Raw genomic sequence first — 17,240 nt, 5'->3', positions numbered from 1 at the left:
CAATTACACTAGTTCAAGTTGCTCCAACACTAAATCTATACTTGGGTTTGTGTCTATGTGGCTACACTGATGTAAAACAAATACACGCATAAACAAATTAATTGTTAATTCCAAGAAGCTAGGAAGTGTGATTTACTGAAGCACATTCCCTGCCTGACAGTTGAATGTAGTGCATTTGCTAGCATCAAAAAATTAACTGAAAGTATGAACAGAATAATAAATTATATGCATATTTCTAATTTGATTGTTCAATTTTAGGAAATTGCAGAGCTTGAATGTGCACTCCAAGAGCAACGAGAAGTAAATGAATCTCTTAGAGAGGCACAAGGGGATCTCAGTGCATATGAGGCTGAACTGGAGGCTCAACTTAAAGTCAGAGATGTTGAAGCCAAGCACCAGCAAGAAGAACTGGGGAGACTAAAGCGACTTAGTCAGGTGAGAATAGAATTATGGTGATGTCAGATGGGAATAGTTCTCCTTTTTTTTAAAGGGTACTCTATCTTGAAAAACGTAAGTGGACTTTGCTAAGTTTATATTTTGTTTTTATATCTAGAAATACTTTTTCCCTTCTGAGTCTGGGAAGGATAAAAGTTCCAGGGAAGGTGTTCTTATATCAGCTGTATTTTTAAAGCCCTGTGAGTTTGTGATTAAAATTCCAATATCCATATTTTTATCAAAATATTTTTGCAATTTATAATACTAACTTCAAAATCCAGTGAATCCTGCTTTCATATATTCATTTTTAATAATTATGTTAAGTATATTATGCAAATTTTTCAAAAAATTTCCATTTCCTTTTTCATAATCAGAATTCCCTTTCTTTTAAACCATTAAAAGGGGATTTCTTTAAAGTAATGTATGTACAAAGGAACTTATCACAGGAGTTGTCATTAATATTTATGATGGGTCTTATTTTTGCATTCAGGATCTTCAAGTTTAGTAAGGAGATGTCATTTGTGCTAAACAATCAATTATATTTCATAAGGCAGTGTAACCAGTATGGCTTGGAGTTGTATTTTGCTATGATTTATAATTTTATCCTGAAACTAAGATGAAGAGTATTTTTGGTCTCTCCATGGAGACTATACCTTGAATAAAAACGAACTAGCTAGTGTGGCTTTCCAGAAATAGTTGAAAGAATATTGGTTACCAAAAATAAAAAAGTGTCCTTGGCACAGTCTTATGAAGTTTTTAGCATAGGGTATGTCTGAAAATTTTCTTTGCAGAATTTTCCCCAGCTGGGCATCCTGGTCTATAGAGACTAGGGATACAAGAAACCAAATGTAGTTTCAATTTTAAAACTTTTTTGAGTTTTTGCTAAAAACTATAAACTCCCTTAGAAAATCTTGACAATTTTTTTATTTCATTAGAAATTTCAACAATGGGGTGGGGTGGAAATTCAGACCAGCTCTAATTTAGCACCCTTTATAATTGAGTTAATTTTGTTGTTTCAGAAAGTACAACTATTCTGGTTTTTAAATCGGAAAACATTCTTTATTGTAGATGGAACACTCTGCTCTGCAAGCTGAACTTGAAAAAGAAAGGCAGGCATTAGAAAATGCTCTTACCAAAGCACAAATATCAGAAGAGAAGGAAGAGGAAAACAATAAACTACTTTCCCAGCTCAAACAATTACAGGTTAAATACTTATTCATTTTTTGTCTCAGAATTCACCTGATATCTGAGATGCTTTTTTTTCCCCCCTAAAGGAAAATTAATATGGATTTTCCTCCTCTGTCTGATCTGTACCTGCTTGGGAATTTTAAGTAGTGTGTCTTACTTTTTTCTTTTCCCTCTAATGTTAATACTCCTAACTTTCTGTTTCTTAGGTCCAAATTGGGTTATCAAGATTGGTTATTGTTTTTTGTAAAGTATGGCCTTTCTTCCAGACCAGTGCATGTGACTGAGAAAGAGGGTTAGTTATTTCAGAACTGCTGAGCAGCGGCGGATATAGGGCAAGGGTGAGCAAGGCGGCTGCCCCCGGCCCCGCGCTTCAATAGGCCCTGCGCACGTACCCCACACGTGCTACTTCTGGCCAGCTGCTGCCGAGGCGCATGTGCAAAATTGTGGCTCCTCGGGCCCCGTGGCGCAGCCATGGGCCCCGCAAAATTATCATCCGCTCCTGCTGCTGAGCATACTTGTTTCCCATTACAGTCGAAGAGAGCAATTTCCTGAGAAGGAGAAATTGAATATCAAGAGTCTGCTGGGATAGTCAAATCAGAATTAAATTAAATTAGAGGTTGACTTATTATCTTACACTTCTTGTTTCCTGCTTGGGGATAATAATGTATTTGTCCTTCAGTTATCTGAACATGGGGAAGCATAGAAGATCCACAAAAAGTCACTGCTTTCCAAAGTAAATAGCAACAAACAACAGGGATACAAAAGGAATGGTCCAATCTTGTGAAGTGCAAACTGCTCCTGATTGCTGAAAATTATTTTATGTTGGCTTAACTGAGTAATTTTGCTCTCCATATTATCTTTGTACAGATCTAATTGTTGAGACTGGTGGCGGTATGGTTTTTCTGAGCAGTTTCTCATTTCATTTAAGGACTTAATATTGAGAATTAAATAGTTTGCTTTGTTATCAGCTCCTTTATGACAATAGGCTTAGTTTATACAAACCTGTAATAAATAGTTTGCTAAGATGGAGGTGCAATATAAATAAACCCAGTCTTGAACTGGCAAGAAAAAAATATTTTCAACTTTTAGGAGTAATTGCAAGGAAAAGATGCATTTCTTATTGGGAAAATATTTGTTAGATTCTAATGTACTGGAGTTTGACCCCATAAATTTGGTTTTACAGGGAGACAATAACCTTTTGAAACACCAGCTTAAAGATCTTCAAAATCAGCTAAACCATGCGTTTGACAACGCAATTCATCCTGAAGAAGTCACAGCTCGTGTAAGTGAGCTCAAGAGAAGAATGCAGACAGGAATTGGAGAAATTAGGTGGGTAAAATAAATTCCTTAGTAATTTCATTAAACTAGTTTGTGTGCACAGATCTAAGTTTATAAGAGAAACACGATAAGCACCCCTTCTTCACCTTGGTGTCTGAATGTAGCAGCTCTGACACTGATTCATATGTAACTCTGTTGACATTTCCGTCACTTCATTCTCAGTTACACACCCACGTCAGTACTATTCAGTATAGTAAGTGGGTTGTCTGCTACAGAGCAGAAAGTGAGAGAGCAGTCCTTTTGCTTTACAGCAACTTTAATATCCTGTTTTGGCTCAGGAAACATGGAACCAATCAAAACCGCAGCACACCATGGTTGCATCAGTTGGACCATTTTCTCACCAACACCCCACTATACTGGGTCTCATTAGATCTAGGGACAAGACCTGCTGCTTTGCATATAGTCACACTGAGTGGAAAGGGGAGAGACAGTTATGGACACTCCTCTCCGCAACCATGCTCATTTGTATTGGTCATCTTAAATTCTTGCACTAGTGTATTAGGCTGGAAAAATCCCAGCACCTAATACCAATACCCTAAATTATTGCTTACTTATCATTTGCATTATGTTTCTTTCAGATGCCATAATTCAACTGATATTATAGGGAAAAGCCTTGCAGACCTGCAGAGACAATTTAATGAAATCCTTGCTCATTCACAACAAGAAAAAGAGGAGGCATGGGCTAGACAGAGACAGTTGCAAGAAGAGATGGCGTCTCAACAAGAGAAACTAGGAGATGCACAGGAAAAATATAGACAGGCGTGTAACAAAGCTGCAGAAGCAAGAGTAAGAGAATTGCAAGTTAGCAAATGGAGAAAATTGAACTAACAGCACAAGAATCAAATTTCACTCCTTACATAACACTTCTTTAAAGTTCTTGGTTATACAGATATAATATTTGTCTGTCTGGAACAGGTTTGGGACAACTGAAATGTAGCGCAAGACATTATTCCATTTCAATTATGAAAAGATGGGTTTGTTGTTTTTTTCTTTTTAATATGTGAAGTATGGTTCTGGCTTTCTCCTGGTTGCAGCAGTGCATATTTCTCTTGAGTGATAACTATTCATTAAAGGGAGATGATGTCAACAGTTGATAATAAAAAAATTTCTTCAGAAGTAATTTGACAGCTCTCACACTTTAAATAGATTCTGGCTACTGAAGAGAAATATGGATGCATATGAATTCTTCTTTTGTTCTCGTTTCTGACAATAAACTTGCCTTACTCAGACTCCTTATATTGTTTCACCAAAAATATGCAAATGTACAGAGATGCTATATATAGAGACAATGCTATAATATAGGCGTCTGTACGTTGATATACTGTGTGCCCCATTGCACTCTTCTGAGGTTCTTTATTGCAGACAGCTTGCAGAACATTTTCATTTTTGCATAAATGGTGTAGAATTTTCTCATGCTTTTAAAAATTAATAAGGATAGCTATCTTTATGAAAAATACTTGATTATACATGCCTTGCCAGTGTTTGGACTACAGAATATATGGGGAACAAAGAGAAGTAAATATTGGTAGAAAAAGTAAAGATTATGGGTAAAAATTTCAAAAGCTCTGAAGACCTATTTCCAAATTCACTTACCTTTGTTTTAATAGATAACATTTTAAAAGAATGTATGGACATTGTCAGTCTCTCTTTGACAAATAGTATTCTGCTAATTGCATGTTTTGAGAAATTGATTTTTAAATTTCAACAAGATTATGGATCAAAGCACTCTATTTTTCTTTTTCATGTTTTTCACGGTAATTTTTTTTAAATGCAGATTAAATCTGAGAAGAGGCAGAATGAGACCAGAGTTCATCAGCTAGAGAATGAAATCCAGCATTTGCGTGCAAAAATAAAGAGTATGGAAGAAATACAGGGTCTTGCAGATCAACAACTTCAAGAAGCTGATGAAGAGAAGGAGAAAATTCTTGCCCAACTGGAAGATTTAGAGAATAAGGTGGGAGATATTTAAGCAAGAACAAGCACACACACTGAACTTAATTGACTGAAAAAAACCCACAACCTTTTAAGTGTTTAGGTTGTTTTGGTTTCTAGAATTTATGGTGTTTTACCTGGAATCTCAAGTGTGGATAATCATTGTTACAAATGATATTAGTTTGATTCTGGCTTTAATTAAAACAACATTTATGTAAAGTATCTAAAAAATATTGTTAAATGGAAAATAATATGAGATAACACTATACAAAATGGGGCATAGTGACTCTAATAGGCTATAAGGTCAAATGTCCTGTAGAGACACCTGTAGAAAGCAGTAAAATATTAACAGTGTGAAAACAGTATGAGACAAAAAAACTTTTATAACCATATATTTCCCTTATTTCAGAAAAACTTAAATGATGCGAGGGCACAAAAGCAAATTCTTGGCCTAGATAAAGAACTGAAGGAATTAAAAAGAGCAGTAGCCGCTTCTGATAAACTGGCAACCACAGAGCTCTCCATTGCCAAAAATCAACTAAAGTCTCTCCATGGAACTGTTCTCAAAATTAACCAAGAGCGAGCCGAGGTGATTCAACACAATAATACATTTATGTAATATTTACTGATGCTGTTATAATGTGGGAGGGGGTGTCTTGGTGTTTCCTTTATCATGTAGAGTTTATGGCTCAACCACAAATTATCACACTGAACTGTAATTTGGCACACAAGGGCTCAGTCTGAACGTAATTTAGGTAATTGCCAAGTTACGTAATTTGTCTCACTACATTCTGAAAGCTTCTGAATAAGTAATTTTTACATAGATTTGAATCATGGCCCCTTAACAAAATTTAAAAAATGGAATAAATTATTTTCAGCTTTAGTCACAGTATTATTAACAGGATCAGATACAATGTAAATAAATTCTTAAAACTTCCTTACTCAGGTCTGGAACGTGGTTTCCATGATGATAAAGGACCTACACAGTGTGGATATTATTTATATAATGTGTTTAAAAAATGGGATTTGTTTCTTCGTGTAGATAATAGAATTGAAGAAAAAGGAAATACAAAAAGTAGACCAGCATGATTGTCACAATATTTTTCTCAGTGCTGCATAAGGCTTCAGCAGTTCTGTACAGTTTTAAAATTAAACGTTTGCTCTGTTTATTGTTGTAGGAATTTCAGGAAGCAGAGAAGTTCTGTATGCAGGCAGCTCATGCAGCTCAGGATCTTGCCCAAGCAGAAGCAGAAATAGAATTGTTGCAGAGACTTTTAAAAGAAAAAGAACAGGTAAATTGTAGTAGGTATTGCTGTATATCAAGATACATATGTTGAAGTGGCAAGAGTGAAATACACAGATAAATTTGAATATAGGAACATAGAATGAATATTTGAAACAGCCTAATAAATTCTAAGTTACTGACTTCCTAATTAAAATTTTAGATTTTTAGGAGTGGGTTTTTTTTTTTAAACTTAGTGCTGGCCATTTCCCGCTCATTTCTGAAAACTGATTTTCTCTTATGATTGTCATTTAATAAAATATGGTTATTGCATAGTCATAATCATTTGGGAGGAGAAGGGGGAAGCTTTCTTCCAGCAACTTAATTCACCTTCTAAGTTGATTTTCTTTTTTTAATTAGATGTGTTTAATTAGATGTGTTCCTAGAATAGGCTTTATAAATTACTGATGAGTGTTTTGTTTTTTTAAATTTAGTTTCAGTATGAAATGGAGAAATCTGATGCTGAACCTATTGCATCGAGTTTTCACAAGTTTGAGATTAATAAATTAAACCAGACTCTAAAACATCAGAGAGCAGAAATTGACCGACTGAGAAGCTTATTAGACAATGCCAGGGCAGGTAATTCTCTCTTCGTTTGTCTCTGCTCCTTGCCTTCCAGCACAGACTTCAAGGAAATGAATTTTCTACCCCATGTGTCTCACTACCTGCTCACTCCATATACCTGGGGTTATATGGAGTGAAAACTAGTAAGCCATTCTGTCCAGCTTCTGAAAACGGTATCTTGAGATGCACACTAAGTTTTTGGGGTTTTGTTTTGTTTTGTTTTGTTTTTTTTTACACTTCAGAGAGAGAGGGCCTGGGTGCATGGAAGTGAAGTGAGTGGGATGTAGTAAGTCTGCATTCCCATAATGTGCTTATCATGCATATCATAGAATACTAGGACCGGAAAGGACCTTGAGAGGTCATCGAGTCCAGTCCCCTGCCCTCATGGCAGGACCAAATACTGTCTAGACCATCCCTGATAGACATTTATCTAACCTACCCTTAAATATCTCCAGAGATGGGGATTCCACAACCTCCCTGGGCAATTTATTCCAGTGTTTGACTACCCTGACAGTTAGGAACTTTTTCCTAATGTCCAACCTAAACCTCCCTTGCTGCAGCTTAAGCCCATTGCTTCTTGTTCTATCCCCAGAGGCCAAGATGAACAAGTTTTCTCCCTCCTCCTTATGACATCCTTATAGATATCTGAAAACTGCTATCATGCCCCCCATCAATCTTCTCTTTTCTAAACTAAACAAACCTAATTCCTTCAGCCTTCCCTCATAGGTCATGTTCTCTAGAACTTTAATCATTCTCGTTGCTCTTCTCTGGACCCTCTCCAATTTCTCTAAATCTTTCTTGAAATGCGGTGCCCAGAACTGAACACAATACTCCAATTGAGGCCTAACCAGCGCAGAGTAGAGTGGAAGAATGACTTCTCGTGTCTTGCTTACAACACACCTGTTAATGCATCCCAGAATTATGTTTGCTTTTTTTTGCAACAGCATCACACTGCTGACTCATATTCAACTTGTGGTCCACTATAACCCCTAGATCTCTTTCTGCCGTACTTCTTTCTAGACAGTCACTTCCCATTCTGCATGTATGAAACTGATTGTTCCTTCCTACGTGGAACACTTTGCATTTGTCTATATTAAACTTCATCCTATTTACCTCAGACCATTTTTCCAATTTGTCCAGGTCATTTTGAATTATGACCCTATCCTCCAGATTAGTCGCAACCCCTCCCAGCTTGGTATCATCTGCAAACTTAATAAGCGTGCTTTCTATACCAATATCTAAATCGTTGATGAAGATATTGAACAGAGCCAGTCCCAAAACAGACCCCTGCGGAACCCCACTTGTTATGCCTTTCCAGCAGGATTGTGAACCATTAATAACTACTCTCTGAATACGGTTTTCCAGCCAATTATGCACCTTATAGTAGCACCATCTAAGTTGTATTTACCTAGTTCATTGATAAGAATATCATGCGAGACCGTATCAAACACCTTACTAAAGTCTAGGTATACCCACATCCACCGCTTCTCCCTTATCCACAAGACTCGTTATCCTATTAAAGAAAGCTATCAGATTGGTTTGACATGATTTGTTCTTTACAAATGCATGCTGGCTGTTCCTTATCACCTTGCCACTTTCCAAGTGTTTACAGATGATTTCCTTAATTACTTGCTCCATTACCTTCCCTGGCACAGAAGTTAAACTAACTGGTCTGTAGTTTCCTGGGTTGTTCTTATTTCCCTTTTTATAGATGGGCATTATTTTTGCCCTTTTCCAGTCCTGTGGAATCTCTCCCATGATTTTCCAAAGGTGATAGCTAGAGGCTCAGATACCTCCTCTATCAGCTCCTTGAGTATTCTAGGATGCATTTCATCAGGCCCTGGTGACTTGCAGGCATCTAACTTTTCTAGGTGATTTTTAACTTGTTCTTTTTTTATTTTACCTTCTATAATTACCCCCTTCCCACTAGCATTCACTATGTTAGGCGTTCCTTCAGACTTCTCAGTGAAGACCGAAACAAAAGTCATTGAGCATCTCTGCTATTTCCAAGTTTCCTGTTACTGTTTCTCCCTCCTCACTTACCAGTGGGCCTACCCTCTACTTGGTCTTCCTCTTGCTTCTAATGTATTTATAAAAAGTCTTCTTGTTTCCCTTTTATTCCCATAGCTAGTTTGAGCTCATTCTGTGCCTTTGCCTTTCTAATCTTGCCCCTGCATTCCTGTGCTGTTTCTCTATATTCATCCTTTGTAATTTGTCCTACTTTCCATTTTTTTATATGACTCCTTTTTTATTTTTAGATCATGCAAGATCTCGTGGGTAAGCCAAGGCGGTCTTTTGTCATATTTTCTATTTTTCCGACACATCGGAATAGCTTGCTTTTGGGCCCTTAACAATGTCCCTTTGAAAAGCTGCCTACTCTCCTCAGTTGTTTTTCCCCTCAGTCTCGATTTCCATGGGACCTTACCTATCAGCTAGCTCTCTCAGCTTACCAAAATCCGCCTTCCAGAAATTCATTGTCTCTATTTTGTTGTTCTCCCTTCTACTCTTCCTTAGAATTGTGAACTCTATGATTTCATGATCACTTTCACCCAAGCTGCCTTCCACTTTCAAATTCTCAACTAGTTCCTCTCTATTTGTTAGGATCAAATCTAGAACAGCTTTCCCTCTGGTAGCTTTTTCAACCTTCTGAAATAAAAAGTTGTCTCCAATGCAGTCCCAGAACTTATTGGATAGTCTGTGAGCCGCAGTGTTATTTTCCCAACATATATCTGGATAGTTGAAGTCCCCCATCACCACCAAATCTTGGGCTTTGGATGATTTTGTTAGTTGTTTGAAAAAAAGCCTCATCCACTTCTTCCACCTGGGTAGGTGGCCTGTAGTAGACTCCTAGCATGACATCACCTTTGTTTTTATTCCCTTTTAGCCTAACCCAGAGACTCTCAACACTTCCGTCTCCTATGTCCATCTCCACCTCACTCCAAGTGTGTTCATCTTTAATGTATAAGGCAACACCACCTCCCTTTTTTCCCTGTCTGTTCTTTCTGAGCAAGCTGTACCCTTATATATAAATATTCCAATCATGTGTATTATCCCACCAAGTTTCTGTGATGCCAACAATGTCATAATTGTACTTATTTCTTAGCACTTCCAGTTCTTCCTGCTTATTTCCCATACTTCTCGCATTTGTATATAGGCATCTAAGATCCTGATTTGACCTTGCCTCCCAGTGTTGCCCTGACCCTCCTTTCTCTCTGCCATTGTAGCCCACGCTCCCTCCCATTTCCGACCCATCTCCCAGGTCCCCATGTTCTCCACTTACCTGTGGGCTTTGCTCACCTGTCCCTGTCGAACCAAGTTTAAAGCCCTCCTCACTAGGTTAGCCATTCTGTATCCAAATAGGGTCTTCCCCCTCCTCGAAAGGTGGACGCCATCCCTGCTTAGCAGTTGTATAGCTTCTTTCATACAGGATGAAGGATCTTAGTTCTTAAGGTATTTTGCAAATATTATTAATTAAATCAAACACTCTTCTTGTGATATAGTTGCATATTATCATCATCACACTCACCGATGAGGAAATGTTACTCTCTGCAGACTTGACCAAGGTCTCACAACACATGTGTAGCAGACATAAAAAAACAATCAAGGAATCCTGGTGCCCAACGTTAATGACCAAACCACATTAACTCTGTTACACATTCAGTAGATATTTCAGAAACCTTCCTTGTAGCTGTGAGGAGTATAGGGGTGAACAATTCACATTTCACAGCTGGTATCAGAGATCTATTCATGACCAAGTGTAATGAAAAATAATTTAGAAGCATTTAGAAATATTTTAAGTATGTTCAGAAGTCAAAAAGTTTCCTTTATACTTAAAGTACTAAATATAAGTATAATTTCCTTAATTACTCTCTCACACATTTCCTTCATGATGAATTTATTGTGTCTCATATTTATCTGAAGTACTGGGTAATAACTTCAGTTTACGGTGCTATATGTATGAAAAAGAGAAAGAAAACACATTGGGTTGTGGGATGACTTTAAATTGGAATTTTAATTATCTTAAATATATAGACATGTGAGTACCTTCATAAATATAATAGAGGTTTCAGCTTTACTGATGTGCAGTCTTACATTATGAAATCCTGTTATTCCTTTTTAGGTAAAAAAGGTCAAATAGACAAGTTACTGGATGAAATTGCAGCGCTCAGACATGCCCTTTCTCACCAGAATGATTACATCACTGGTATAGCAGAGCCATTCAAAAGAAGAGGATATTGGTATTATATGCCACCATCATCACAAGTAAGAAAACTAATATAAGAGTTTTGGAAAGTAATATGATATGGAAACATTCTATTATGAACCTCATTAATTTTTGGAAGAGGAACTAGATGGGTATAAAAAAGACAAATGTTGGACTACTTCACATTCTGTACAAATGTATGTTCCATAATATAGCTGCTGTAAAAGCTTGTTACTTCGGATTTTTGTCTTTTCAGCATGGTCGTTGATGTTTGCATATTTATGTTAGTATGTTCTCCACATTCCCCCCCCCACACGGACTGGTTCTTATACTTCATTAAAGTATGCACAATCATGCACTGTCTTGCCTCTGACAAGTCAGTTGTTTGCAAAATTCAGTACTTTACAAAGGGCTTCCCAATTAATCATACAAATTAGCATAATTCCAATGCACACCATAGTGTTTCAGGGTTTAATTTAAGCGACATCTGAGAAAGCTAGGAAAATGTAATCTTTAAAGGTCAACATTGAAGATTTTATTTAAAACAACAAAATTTTGAAGAAGAGTCCCAGATTAGCACAGGATCTAAACTATACACTTATTTAAAACTAGGACAATTCTCAAACTATCTTGTCTACTGACTGTGTCATTCTCAATTTTACATTCAAATTTCATTTTAATTAACTGTTTTGAAAGTTACTGAAAATTCCAAGCAGACCACACCTCCTTTATTGCTAACCTAATAGCCCATTTAAAACCACATCTAACTAAATGTCAGTTTCATTAAGAGGAGTAGTGGAGGAATATCAACAAAGTTTAAAACAAAAAAGTTGTGTGGGGATTATTTTTAAAAAAAGTACAGATCTACAAATCTAGTTATTAATCACTATTTCTGCCCTAACTATTGATGATAAAAAGTCTCAGAGGGATAGCCATGTTAGTCTGTAACTTTAACAACAACAAGTAGTCTTGTGGCACTTGAGGATATGTCTACACTACAGAGTTTTGTCAGGAAAAACAGCTGTTCTTCCTGACAAAACTTGAACATGCACACTGCAATTTCGTTCTTCCACAAGAAAATCGAAAGAACAGAGGGGTTTTTCCGACATTGGTAATCCTCATTCTACGAGGAAGAAGCCTTTTTGAGAAAGAGCTCTTTCAGAAAAAGGCATGTGTGGATGGGGAAGAGGGAGTTCTTTCGGAAGAAGAAAAGAAAGCACAGGTGCCCTGGTGGCCATTCCATCCATAGCAATCACAGCTTATATGTGAGAGAGCGTCCATTCAGTCTGGATGCTCTTTTTAGGAAAAGCAGATCGCTTCTTCGATGTACTTTTGCAGTGTGGACGCTCTCTTTCAGAAGAAGTTTTTTTGGAAGATCTCTTCCAAAAAAAGCTTCTTCCGAAAGAAGCCTATAGTCTAGACGTAGCCTTAGAGACTAACAAAAATCTTGGTTAGTCCCTAAGGTACCACAGGACTACTTGTTTTTATTGATGGTACGAATGCTATTGTACTGTAATACTGCAAAAATAGTCATAACTAATAAGACAAGTTCTCCTGTTTTTTCAAAGTGCGGATAATTGTTTTGTAGAGATTATCTTGTCTGTTGTCTGCCTTCCATCTTGTAAGCTTGTAACAACCCTGTGCCAGTCACACATAGGCTTACATGGACATAATAACAACTAAATACTTTGCTGTCTTTTAAAGCAGTATTTCCACTAGAAACAGTACAAAGCACCATATAATCATCATATAGTTGTCTGAAGACGAGTTTGCAAACATGTATACTCAGATGTTTATTTTTCAATATTTTTTACTTGTAGAAAGAAAAAAATATTTAAACTTGCATTTCTTTTTGGGTTTTTAGGTTTCAACTCCTGGTTCTCACAGCACAAAAGACTCTGGAGTTGGCTTACAGTATCCTGTTTCATCCCCAGTTAGAAAAGGGCATTGTCAAGGGAGGCAAATCAGGAAGGAAGACTGTGACTCACCCACTGCAAGAGGATGCTGGGTTTATTCCCCAGTCAGGAGTAGCTTGTCCAGATCGCAGTCCCATAAAGGTGTATTAGTTTGAACATACTAAAATGTTTAGAAAAATATAAACTGCTTATTTATTTCAGTTAAAGTTTAAGTTCAGAATGAATTTTCTGACTACCAGTCACTGAATTTAAAAAAAATATATTAGTGCTAAGCTTTTTATTCAATCTGAACTCTTAACATAATTGCTGATTAGGGCCTTTCTTTTGGAGAAGCATAATTACTCAATATGGTTTTTTTCTCTCTAAAGATGGAGTATATGGAGAAGATTATGAAGGGGGTGGTGAAATAAATGCCCCCAGTGATTCTCCCTTTGTTGCACCTGCTGGTTCAGTTATTTATACTGTACTTCCAAATGGTGTCCCTGTACCTCAGGGAACTGTAGTTTATGGACCTCCTCCTGTACCAACCAATGGTAAACCAGTTGCTCCTGGAACAGTTATCTTTGGACCACCTCCTGCTGGAGCTCAGGTTGTTTATGGCCCTCTCCCTGCCAACTTTTCTGTCCCTCTCATTCCTATTGGAGTGCTTCACTGCAATGTGCCTGAGCATCATGACTTGGTAAGTGTACAGGGCAGGCCCAGCTTTATATACTTGACACAGTATAGATGGCATTTTTGTAGTATCTCTTCTGTTTGGTTTTGAAAATCATTTTAAAACTGCAAACTATACAAGTATTTTGGACTTTACTCTCCGTATTTTTACTCTAGCTAACATAGGGTTCATTGTTCCTTCTAATCATTTCATTTTGAATGGATGGATTACAGATTTGAAGAGTATAAAAAGGGTTTCACCAAATCCATATGCTCCTTCAGAATATCATCTAGACTTTAAAAGTTTACTGGGAGATGGTTTCAAAAGAAGATATGTTTTTCAAAAGATTTTACAGGAATGTATGTGTTGTCTGCTGAATGGGAGATATAAAGTTGGATTTATACAAATGAAGGCCATGGGGCCCAGCAGATAAAGACACAGACCAGGAAGTGATAAAATGTGACTTTTAGTCACAACCCTGCAGCTAGAGCATGGTTATGTCTTGAGTAAATCTCTTGATCTTCAGTGCCTCCATTTTTCCATGTGTAAAATAGGAGTAAAATATTCCCTTAGGGTTCTGAGGGCAACAGATTAAAGGCTTTATATAGTCCCACACCACAGTTATATATCAGCTCCTATAGTTTCAAACAACATTAGCAGCTTGCCTAAGAACATATTTATTATAGAGGATTGCTGTGGAGAGCCAGTCTGGTTCAAACTTGTATTTCCCTGCATTTAGGAGAAGGAAATCTCAAGACTAGACGATACTATATATCAATTAAGGTCTCAGAGACATGAATATAAGTGGACAGGAGTATCTGATCGTAAACATCAGAAAGAGATGGAAAAATTGCATCAAAACATTGAAGATCTCTTACATGAAAGAGAAGAGCTGGAGCATGAAGTAGCAGAGCTACGTAAGACAGCGCAAAAACGCAGTAAACGCAAGTAAGAGCAGTATGTTAGATGCATTTAAAAGAATGCCTATTAAAAGATTTATAGACTTTTCTAAATATATTAGTAAAGATGATTCCACTGTGTGTTTATGCATATCTTATGTTTCTGTAGTCTCTGTAAATGAATACCCCTATGAAAGATAGGTCAAACCTTTGAATGAATTGTTTTGTTTGTTTTCCCCCCTTTTCTTTAGGGACTTCATTGAAGGACATATTGACACTCTTATTACAGAACTAGAGTTAGAAAAATCTCTCAAAGAGCATGAAGATATTGTAGATGAAATTGAATGTATAGAAAAGACTCTTCGAAAACGACGGGCAGAGCTCTGGGAGGCGGATCGACTTCTTGCAGAAGCTGAAACTGAACTAGAAAGTACCCGGGGAAAAGTAAATTGTTCTGTATTGTATCTGTTTGGCTTAAGGAAGATATTTTGTTTAAATTGGTAGACTATTCATCAAGGCAGATGCAGCTATGGACTATTAGATCTGAATCTAAAATTGTTCATTGTTTACTTTGAGAGGGAGATGTGAAGGCAAGTTCTTACTCTTATTCTTTAAAAAAAAAAAAGGCAAATGTTTGGGTTTTTCTGAAGAACTTTAAAAGGCCAAGGGAAACTATAATTTTATTACTTCATTTTTTGCATATTAGTGTATCATGCCTCTCTCCTCGTTACTAAGAAGCTGCTCTCAAACCAAGTGTGCCAGTTTGCCATACTTAGGCATAAGCCTTTTGATTTAAGTAACCCAACCAAATGGAATTGCTGTGACTTTCGTTTCAGTAACTTAAAAAACCCTCAATTTATTTTCTAGACCAAAGAGACTATTCAGAAGTATAATCATGCCAAGCAACACTTGTCTCGTACTGAAACTGATGCTGAGGAACTAGAGCAAAGAGCCCAGGAAATGGCTAACAAGCTGGTGAAAGCAGATCAGCAGTTAAGGTACATTTGGTTCATATTGTTGGTGCTCTTTAGTGTATATCTGAGAACTGGAAGGAACAAAAGAAAGTGTATTTCATGTTTGGAAAACTATGATGTTCCTTTCTAAGACCTAATGCTGTGATATTATGAGAAATAATGAATGTATTTCAGGTTACTTCAGGCAGATACAAGAGATTTAGAACAGCACAAGACTAAACAAGAAGGTATCTTGAAAGAAATCAATAAAGTTGTATCAGCAAGAGATTCAGAGTTCCAGTCCTTAAGCCAGAAGATAGAAATGTTGACTGAAAGGTAATAGTTTATTTTAAATGTGCCTTTCATTCACTTTGCCATTAGATGAAGAGAGAACTTAAATGTTCTTCTTGACCATAATTTAACCCTATATTTAATCATTAGTCTTCAGAAGCTTCAAGAAGATATTCAGGTTGCAGAAAGTAATGAAGGTCATCATCTCCAAATTCTTAAAGAAGCAGAAAATATTCTTCAAGACAAAAAAACTGATCTGGAAAGATTGAAAGATCAGGTAAGATTAAAGGGGGAAAAAAACACTATTCACTCCATGCACTAGAAATAGAATCCATTATGTTCTGAGTTTTGGTTTGGTGGAGTTTTTTTGCCAGCAGCCCCTAATTTTGTATATTTATTTTAGTGTCAATATCTCCTCAATGTAAAGCTCATACTATTGTTAAATGGCTAGTTACATACTACAAATTAAATACCAAATGCCCGTACTCCTAAGTATGTTCAGTTTATACACCTGTTCAAACGCATTTGCACACCAACCAAAAACCTATTGAAGTGTACATGACACAGCCATTCATTCTGCACTTTTTGTTGTCAAGTAATTGTCAAAAAAGTATAGCTGAACAGTATATACAATTTATCTGTAGAAATAATTATAGTCCTAGTTTAATTTGGTTAATCTCAATTTTGAATATATTAAAATTGAAGATATGTTGTGGTTTTATACCAAAAAGCCTACAAAGACGTGGTGTTATTGAAATGCTTAGTTAGTGGGCCTTCCATTTTACTGAATACTATTTTTTCCCAGAAAACATGCTATTAAGACAACAATCTTAATATGACAGCTGACTATATTACTACCTCCATCTCCATCTGTTGCTTCTAGTAATAATTTAGGCTCAATCCCACAAACACTTTTGCGCATAAATAATCTTAGTGTGCTCTATGGGGCAACTCGTATGCATAAAAGTTACTCGGAGGCATAAACATTTTCTGGATTGGGGCTGTAGATTATAAGCTTCTTGGGTTAGAGACTTTTTATTTTTAAAAACTGTGTCCATACTGTGCTTGCCATAGTGAGGATCAGAGCTCCTACAGATTGTGCTAAATGCTGTCGCAATAAAAATAATTTGAAAACGTTCCAAGAAAGAGACTCTTTAAAATTTCCCAAACTGTCAGTTACTACTAAGGTAGATGTGAAAGTAGTTTAGACCCAAGATTTTTTATATATATATATATATATATATATATATATATATATTGTAGGTAGCAGCTAACCAGAAAGAGCTACTTGTCTTGGACCAACTATTGGGCCAAAAAAAAGAAGAACTGCACCTCCTTCAAGATGGCATTACTCAGAAGAAAGCAGACCTCAAAGAAGCTCTTCGAGAAGGAGAGACTGAAGTTGCTCAGAAACAACGACAAGTAAAAGTAAATTTTCAAAAGTCGTTAAACTGTTAAGAATTAATCTGTTTAGTTCAGTTCAGTGAAAGGAAAAAAAGTTAAAATGAATGGTCTCTCTGGCCAAGGCGTGGGCACCAGGACCTCCATGGGCCAGATCTGGCCCGCCAAGCGGGTTGGTTCAGCCC

At 36.7% G+C, this 17,240-nt stretch overlaps 1 protein-coding gene across 3 annotated transcripts in view; it reads left to right on the top strand.

Moving 5' to 3' along the window:
- Positions 1-17,240, top strand: part of CNTRL (centriolin) — a 62,797-nt gene that overhangs the window by 28,049 nt on the left and 17,508 nt on the right. For all 3 annotated transcript variants that reach the window (XM_089772901.1, XM_075905471.2, XM_089772900.1), the window contains 17 exons: positions 259-435; positions 1,504-1,638; positions 2,807-2,952; positions 3,540-3,747; positions 4,736-4,915; positions 5,303-5,482; positions 6,072-6,185; positions 6,610-6,754; positions 10,860-11,002; positions 12,808-13,000; positions 13,228-13,538; positions 14,251-14,459; positions 14,662-14,854; positions 15,278-15,408; positions 15,559-15,699; positions 15,805-15,931; positions 16,918-17,082. In XM_089772901.1, the coding sequence (XP_089629027.1) occupies positions 259-435; positions 1,504-1,638; positions 2,807-2,952; positions 3,540-3,747; positions 4,736-4,915; positions 5,303-5,482; positions 6,072-6,185; positions 6,610-6,754; positions 10,860-11,002; positions 12,808-13,000; positions 13,228-13,538; positions 14,251-14,459; positions 14,662-14,854; positions 15,278-15,408; positions 15,559-15,699; positions 15,805-15,931; positions 16,918-17,082 (2,898 nt within the window). The remainder of the gene's footprint in view (positions 1-258; positions 436-1,503; positions 1,639-2,806; positions 2,953-3,539; positions 3,748-4,735; positions 4,916-5,302; positions 5,483-6,071; positions 6,186-6,609; positions 6,755-10,859; positions 11,003-12,807; positions 13,001-13,227; positions 13,539-14,250; positions 14,460-14,661; positions 14,855-15,277; positions 15,409-15,558; positions 15,700-15,804; positions 15,932-16,917; positions 17,083-17,240) is intronic.

Source organism: Pelodiscus sinensis, chromosome 23 (genome assembly GCF_052426305.1).
Source record: "Pelodiscus sinensis isolate ZL-2025 chromosome 23, ASM5242630v1, whole genome shotgun sequence".
Classification (NCBI taxonomy): domain Eukaryota; kingdom Metazoa; phylum Chordata; order Testudines; family Trionychidae; genus Pelodiscus; species Pelodiscus sinensis.
Note: the sequence above shows the minus strand (reverse complement) of the source record. Positions and strands in the feature narration are given on the sequence as shown.